General features: G+C 39.8%; 2 protein-coding genes across 2 annotated transcripts; both read right to left on the minus strand.

Annotated features, from left to right (window-relative positions):
- Window positions 1-2,142: 2,142 nt before the first annotated feature.
- On the minus strand, window positions 2,143-4,473 carry LOC125845897 (uncharacterized). Its single transcript, XM_049525387.1, has 2 exons — window positions 4,195-4,473; window positions 2,143-4,113 (listed from the first exon to the last, which is right to left on the minus strand). The coding sequence occupies exons 1-2, from the start codon at window positions 4,471-4,473 to the stop codon at window positions 2,143-2,145; spliced, it is 2,250 nt and encodes a 749-aa protein (XP_049381344.1).
- A 33-nt stretch (window positions 4,474-4,506) lies between these two features.
- On the minus strand, window positions 4,507-7,019 carry LOC125845898 (uncharacterized). The gene is made up of 3 exons (XM_049525388.1): window positions 6,246-7,019; window positions 5,472-6,032; window positions 4,507-5,256 (listed from the first exon to the last, which is right to left on the minus strand). The coding sequence occupies exons 1-3, from the start codon at window positions 7,017-7,019 to the stop codon at window positions 4,507-4,509; spliced, it is 2,085 nt and encodes a 694-aa protein (XP_049381345.1).
- Between the last annotated feature and the right edge of the window lie 1,154 nt (window positions 7,020-8,173).

Genomic DNA, 8,173 nt, shown 5'->3' on the forward strand with positions numbered 1-8,173 from the left:
GATCTTCTGCCACACGCCATGGGAAGAAGGAAACTTGCTGGAAAATGGCCAAGCCAAATCTGAAATTTTGAGGAGTGGAGCTCAAGCTTTGTCAAAAATGGAGATGAAGCCAAAAGAGAGTTCCCTTGCTAAAGAAAGAGAGGGAAGCGTCTGATGACACCAAAGGAAAAACAATAGATTGTTTTTTGGGAAATCCAAGGGTATTTAGGTCACTTTAGGTGGATTAAAGGAGGGTAGAATAGGTAGTTTAGGATATTTGGGATTCTAGGACTTTAATTTTGAATTGACCGACCAATGAGGAGGAGACAAGTGGCAAGTGTGTGTTGATCAATGAGAGGCATGTGAGGGCGTATGGCAAGCACGTGTTTTGGAACGTTGGCGCCTTATGTGGTGCCAACGTGGATGTTCGTATGGCGCTTACGTGGAAGGAGGAGTGTAAGAATGAGCTTCTTCTTGGGCCAAAGTTGGGTTACATTCTAGCTTGGGCTGAATTTTGTTTGGGTCTTTTCTTTTCTTCTTTTAAAGTTTTTGGGCTTCTAAATTAATAACCAATATTATAAGATGACAATTACTAGTTTATGAAATAAAAATATATTATGACTTTATACTAATATAAGATATGAATACTAAACAAGAACTTATAATTGATTTAATAAAATGCAAAACTTGAAATAAGGTGAAAACAATCGATTAATAAAAAAATGTATAACAAGTGATAATAGTAAATTCGATAATAAAACATATAATTTAGAAGATAAATAGTCGTAGTAGTAAAAGTAGTTGTGAAAAGGATAATTGTATACGTTATCAAATTAAAAGCTCGAAAACAATAAATCAGAAGAAAGGAGGGTCAAAATTGGGTGTCAACACTCATGTCATAATCCTTGAGTAATTCTAACCACCTCCTTTGTATGATATTAAGCTCTTTCTGACTAAACACATACTGAAGACTCTTGTGATTGGTGAACACATCCACATGAACACCATAAAGATAATGGCGCCTATTTTCAAAGCAATTACTGCGGCAGCTAACTCTAGATCACGGGTTGGGTAATTGTTCTCATGAACTTTCAACTGTCTGGAGGCATAAGCTATAATCTTGTCATAACCACCGTCCATTCTAAATCTTGGTTAAATTAATAAATAAAAAGGAAAATGTTTGATTGTAAATCATATTTGAAAATAAGATAAAATTATATATGTATGTATATATAGCAAGAATTTGTCAAACTTCAAATTGTGACATGTCATGAAACAAAGCGAACGTCCTTTATATGAAGTATTTCTTCTGTCGAATGATTGGATTGACCATATACTATTCAAATATCTTGATATCTTCTTGCAATGATGGCCCTTAAAAATTGTCCCAGTTTTGGCGAAAGAGATGCGTTGTCTTTTAGTCACGATGATACCAAACCTTCTATAGGTTGCACACTGTTCTATCAAGGCACCAAGCTAAACATAACCAAAGGATACAATAAAAATTGGAATAAAGGGGCCAAACCCTCCTCGGGTTGCCTACGTATCCGAACGGAATCAGGCCATACGTAGTTCACTTCATACAAAGAAATGGAGAAATGGGAAAAAAAATTCTAATAAAGTGACCGAAGTCGATATAGGCCGCCTACGTATCCCACCAAGGGTATCAGGCCAAGCGTAGTTCATATTACATAGAAAGGAAATTTTGCAAAACCTATTAAAAGACCAAATCCGATGTGGATTTCCTACGTATCCCGCCATGGGAATCAGGTCAAGACGTAGTTCCAATACATGACAAAAAGATTACAAGAAAATGAAATAGAAACCTCTAGATGTAGTATCTTTTAACCACATATGCATTGATAGCTTTTGGACATATCATACCATCCATTTCTGCTAGAATCAAAGCTCTTCCAGTCAGTACTCGGTGAACCATGTAAGGTCCTTGCCAATTAGGTGCAAACTTCCCCTTAGCTTCATCTTGGTGAGGGAATATTCGCTTCAACACCAATTGTCCCGGTTCAAACTGTCTCAATCTTACTTTCTTGTTGAAAGCTTTGGCCGTCCTGTGTTGATAAAGTTGCCCGTGACAAACTGCATTCATTCTTTTTTCATCAATGAGCATCAATTGTTCATACCGATTTTGCGTCCACTTGGCATCACTTAACTCGGCTTCTGGATGATCCTCAGAGATGGTATCTCAACTTCCATTAGTAACACTGCTTCTGTTCCATAAACCAAAAAATAAGGTGTTGCCCCAGTCGAAGTCTTGATTGTGGTGTGGTAGACAAGAAGGGCAAAGGACAAACTCTCATGCCAATGCTTGTAGTTATCAGTCATTTTTCGCAATATCCTCTTGATATTTTTGTTGGTGGCCTCAACTGCTCCATTCATCTGAGGTCGATAAGGAGTGGAATTGCGGTGAATAATTTTGAACTTCTCGCATATCTCATGCAACAAGCCACTATTGAGATTAGCTCCATTTTCTGTAATAATTGACTCGGGGATCCCAAATCTACAAATGATGTTATTGCGAACAAAATCTATCACCACCTTCTTTGTCACAGACTTGTATGAAGATGCTTCTACCCACTTTGTGAAGTAATCAATAGCTACCAAAATGAACCTGTGTCCATTTGAGGCGGCTGGCTCAATAGGGCCAATGACATCCATGCCCCAAGCTGCAAATGGCCAAGGAGAACTCATCACATTTAGCTCATTCGGTGGAACCCGAATCAAATCACCATGAATCTGACATTGATGACACTTTCTTACAAAACGGATGTAGTCTGTTTCCATGGTCATCCAAAAATATCCAGCTCGCAGAATTTTCTTTGCCAAAATGAAACCATTCATGTGTTGCCCACAAGTACCCCCATGTATTTCTTCAATCAACTTGCTTGCCTCTTGAGAGTTAACACATCTTAACAATCCCAAATCTGGAGTCCTCCTATAAAGGATCTCTCCACTTAGGAAAAAGTGATTTGCGAGTCTCCGAAGTGTCCTCTTTTGAACATTGTTCACTCCTTCTGGATAGTTTCCTTCTCTAAGATACCTCTTAATATCATAGTACCAAGGTTCTCCATCCGGTTCTTCATCTACATGGAAACAATAGGCTGGTTGATTCTGCACATTTACCCTAATTGGATCTATATAGTTCTTATCTGGATGTTGAATCATAGAAGTCAGGGTTGCCAACGCGTCTGCAAACTCGTTCTGAGCTCGAGGAATATGCTTGAATTCTATCTTGACGAATTTCTTGCACAATTCTTTCACACACAACAAATATGGGAGTATTTTCACATTCTTGGTGCTCCATTCGCCTTGAACCTGATGAATCAATAAGTCGGAATCTCCTATAACCAACAATTCTTGTATATTCATGTCAACAGCCATTCTAAGCCCAAGAATACAAGCCTCGTACTCCGCCATATTATTTGTGCATAAGAATCTGAACTTTGTTGAGATAGGATAATGTTGACCTGATTCTGAAATCAACACTGCTCCAGCACCGACTCCTTTGGAATTCGCAGCACCATCAAAAAACATTCTCCACCCGGGATATTCTTCGGAAATATCCTCTCCAATAAATAAAACCTCTTCATCAGGGAAATAAGTTTTAAGAGGCCAATACTCTTCATCCACGGGATTTTCGGCGAGATGATCAGCTAGCGCTTGTCCCTTGATGGCCTTTTGAGTGACATAAATAATGTCAAATTCACATAGCAAAATTTGCCACTTCGCCAACCTTCCAGTGGGCATAGGCTTCTGAAATATATACTTGAGTGGATCCATCCTTGAGATGAGAAAAGTGGTATACGCACATAAATAATGTCTTAACTTTTGTGCAACCCAAGTCAAAGCACAACAAGTGCGCTCCAATAAAGTATATTGAGCCTCATAAGGAGTGAACTTTTTGCTTAGGAAATATATAGTTTGCTCCTTCTTTCCAGTTTCATCATGTTGTCCCAGCACACATCCAAATGCATTGTCAGACACTGACAAATATAACAATAATGGTCTTCCAGATTCTGGGGGCACCAAGACTGGTGGACTAGATAAATACTCCTTGATTCTGTCAAAAGCTTTCTGACAATCTTCCGTCCATTTGGTTGCAGCATCTTTCCTCAACACCTTGAAGATTGGCTCGCAAATTACAGTGGATTGTGCAATGAATCAACTAATGTAATTGAGGCGACCAACAAAATTCATTACATCTTTTCGACTCTTTGGAGGAGGCGAGTCTTGAATAACCTTTATCTTTGAAGGATCCAGCTCTATCCCTTTCCTACTCACGATAAAACCCAGCAGCTTCCCAACAAGGACACCAAATGCACACTTTGCAGGATTTAACTTCAGATTGTACCGCCTTAATTTGTCGAAGAACTTCTTCAAATCTGTTAGATGATCTGAGCTCTTCCGTGACTTAATGATGACATCATCCACATAGACTTCAATCTCCTTATGGATCATGTCAGGAAATATGGTAGTCATAGCTCTCATGTATGTTGCCCCTGCATTCTTGAGTCAAAAAGGCATTACTCGGTAACAATATACTCCCCAAGGCGTGATGAATGCAGTTTTCTCCGCATCATCTTCATCCATTAGAATCTGATGATATCCTGCAAAGCAATCAACAAATGACTGCAACTCATGCTTTGCACAATTATCAATAAGTATATGAATGTTTGGTAGAGGAAAATCATCCTTCGGGCTAGCCTTGTTGAGATCTCGATAATCTACGCATACTCTAGTCTTTCCATTTTTATTTGGCACTGGTACTATATTGGCCAACCATGTGGGATACTTGGTGACCCGGATGACATTGGCATCAAATTGCTTGGAGACTTCTTCTTTAACCTTTAAACTCAAATCAGGTTTCATTTTTCTCGGCTTTTGCTTTACTGGGGGGTAAGAGGGATCAATTGGCAACCTGTGTGAAACAATATCCGTGCTTAGACCCGGCATATCATCATAAGACCATGCGAACACATCCATGTATTGTCTCAAAAGGTCAATAAGTTCTTTTCTTTGGGACGGAGTGAAATGGACACTAATTCTTGTATCCCTCACCAATTCTGTAGAATCTCCCAAATTTATCGTCTCAATTTCATCCAAATTTGGCTTTTCTTTATTCTCAAATTGTTCAAACTCCTCGGTCAACTCTCCAGGCTGCACATCTTCTTCATATTCTGCAAAAGTTTGTTCACTGTTCGGGTTTTGTTCGCTCGTTTCATTACATGTCACATTCTCGACATTGACAGGTTTATTAGTTTGCTTTGTGAAAGAGAGAAAAGAAATAAAAATAAAATAAATAATCAAGGACAAATTTTAAAATTTAAAGCAGAAAAAAGGTAACATAGATTTGGCATTTAAGCTTAAAAAAGATGGAGGCAAAACACATCAAATTCAAAAACACGATTCAGGCCTCAATTTGAATCATGTCATTTTGTTAATTCTAATACAATCATCTACCAAGATTCCCGGAGAACCGGGGACGGGTTACAAGTCCAATTGTTCAAAGCATTTTCAGGCATAACATCCCATATGGTCGGGGCCTCAGTGCAGTCCTCCAAAATCATATTGCACTCCGCTTCTTCAATGAACAAGTTTTTGAGTCCTTCTATGAGGTTATCTTCAACAGCTTCTTCTAATCCTTGTGCAGCAAACGCCTTGGAAAATGACTGATTCAAGGGCGGGATAGGTTGTGGTAAGGGAATGTCACTTTTCCTTTTGAGATTAACCGATGAGATTTCTTCAAGAGTAGGCTCGTATCCAAGACCAAAGGTGTATTTCTGACCATGCAATTGAATTGGTTCCACTATTCCATCCAATTTCGCTCCAAGACCTTGACCCGGGATAAAACCATTCTTCAACATTTCCCAAGCCACAATCAAAAGCACACGTGGCAAATTTGTCTTTCCAACTTGAGTAGCACACACAATTTCCCTAATATGGAATACAGACCCATCCAACTCTTCCATACTTTCAATAACAGGGACTGAATTTCCAGGATATATTGAGTTGTTACCTTCTCCATGAACAACAATTTCCTGATGGTTTCAACCAAATTTCAAGGTCTGGTGCAAAGTGGAAGGAACCACACCAGCCTTATCAATCCATGGCCTTCCAAGTAATAAATTAGAACTAGCAGATATATCCAACACTTGGAATTCCACAATGAACTCCACAGGTCCAATTTGCAACGGCAAATCGATTTTTCCAATGACTCCCCTTTATGTCCCGTCAAAGCCTCTAACCCTTACATGACTTTCACGAATCTTTCTAATGTCGATTCCCAAAGCTCGAAGAGTAGTGAAAGGGCATATGTTAATAGCTGAACCATTATCAATCAGAACTCTTGAAATAAACTTATCCCTACATCTGACAGTAATGTTCAACGCTTTGTTATGTCCCAAACCTTCAGGCAACAACTCATCTTCATGAAAGGTGACTTTGTTAGCTTCTAAAACTTGTCCTACCATGGCAGAAAAGTTCTCACTGGTGGTCTCAGCTGGAACATAAGCTTCACTTAAAACCTTCACCAAAGCGTTCCTATGAGTTGCAGAATTCATCAGTAAGGCCATTAAGGAAATTTGGGCAGGAGTTTTCTTTAGTTGTTCAACAACTAAATATTCCTTAGTTGGCATCTTCCTCCAGAAATCTTCCACTTCAGCCTCTGTCACAACCCTTTTTTGGTTGTTTTCCTTGTTTTGTCCTTCTCGTACAACTTCTTCAGGGGTATAACAACGCCCGAATCTTGTCATTCCTACAGCAGCGGCTTCTACAACTATCTTTCCTTTTCCTTTGTCCCTTGCATCAGTCGAGTAATCCCAAGGAACCGCTTTAGCGTCAAAAGGGGATGATTGCGTGACAAGGGCCATGATCCTAGGCTTGGGAAGAAAAACTTCCACTTCAATTGGCGCTAGTGCTTGGACTGTGATCACAGGAGAAATCAAGGTCGATGTCTCGACATTCTTCTCTATCTTGACTGATACTATGGTCCCTTCCAAGTTGCAATCTTCATCAACGGTGATCATGTTAACCATTGCCATGATTTGGCGGTGGGTTGTTGTTTACATTGGGGGCAACACCTTTTAGTTGAATGATTTCTTCTTTGACCAATGCCTCAATCTTGTCTTTGAGAGTAAGGCAACTTTCAGTGTCATGTCCAGCAGCTCCGGAGTGAAATGCACAGTGCTTAGTCTCGTCATACCATCCAGGAGTACTCCTGCAGTTCTCAACCGTTCATATAGTTGGGCTAAAGTTTCGGCTAAAGGTGTATGAGTTTTGGCTAGTCTTTTTTCAAAGTTTGGGCGGGGTCTTGGTGCATTTGATGGACGACTTTGTGGTTGATAGTGGGATTGGGATGGATATGTGGGTTGGTATCGTGATTGATTTGAATAGGCAGGTACTCTAGGTGGACAATATGTTGGTTGGGTGGTGTAAACTGGGTAAGGGGCAGGTGAAGGTTGATAATAGGGTTGAGGAATTTGGGTATACTGACTATAGTATGAAGGTTAGGGTAATGGGTTTTGGAAGGTTAACATTTGGTTTGGCCTACGTTCCTGGATGGTCATGACAGCAGACACACCGTCTTTCTTCTTTTTAAGGGCTCCTCCGATTGAATCCGACTGAATGGTCTTACTTGTTGCTTGCAGGGTTGCCAAATTAGTGATTCTCCCAGTTTTAATACCCTCTTCAATAAATTCTCCCATCCTGACAACCTCAAAGAACTTTTTCCCTATAACACTTATCATTTTTTCATAGTACGTTGCATCTTTTTGGGATTGTATAAAAAGAGAAGTCATCTCACTTTCTGCCATTGGAGGTTGAACTTTTGCGGCATCTGCTCTCCACCGCATTACATACTCTCTGAATGACTCTGTTGACTTCTTTTCCAACTTCATCAAGTAGAACCTGTCCGGAATTGCCTCAGTGTTAAACTTGAACCTATCCATGAATTCTTGCGCCATCGCACCCCAACTATTCCATTTTTGTGGGTCTCGACTCGTGTACCAATCCAGGGCCTCTCCAGTCAAGCTCCTTATAAACAACTTCATTCTAATGGCCTTATCTTTCCCCACTCCAACTAACTTGTCACAATATGACCTTAAATGAGCTTGAGGATTTCCATTCCCATCAAATAAATCAAATTTTGGTACCTTATACCCCACGGGTAATTCAACATCGG

This window comes from Solanum stenotomum, chromosome 11, assembly GCF_019186545.1.
Source record: "Solanum stenotomum isolate F172 chromosome 11, ASM1918654v1, whole genome shotgun sequence".
Taxonomy (NCBI): domain Eukaryota; kingdom Viridiplantae; phylum Streptophyta; class Magnoliopsida; order Solanales; family Solanaceae; genus Solanum; species Solanum stenotomum.

Coding starts and splice junctions, on each gene's coding strand:
- LOC125845897 (XM_049525387.1), bottom strand. CDS start 4,473: ATGACTACCATATTTCCTGACATGATCCATAAGGAGATTGAAGTCTAT. Junction 4,114..4,194: donor CTCCAAAGAGTCGAAAAGAT/GTAATGAATTTT, acceptor CCAATCTTCAAG/GTGTTGAGGAAAGATGCTGC.
- LOC125845898 (XM_049525388.1), bottom strand. CDS start 7,019: ATGATCACCGTTGATGAAGATTGCAACTTGGAAGGGACCATAGTATCA. Junction 6,033..6,245: donor GAAAGATTCGTGAAAGTCAT/GTAAGGGTTAGA, acceptor TGAAACCATCAG/GAAATTGTTGTTCATGGAGA. Junction 5,257..5,471: donor GGACTTGTAACCCGTCCCCG/GTTCTCCGGGAA, acceptor TCTTTCACAAAG/CAAACTAATAAACCTGTCAA.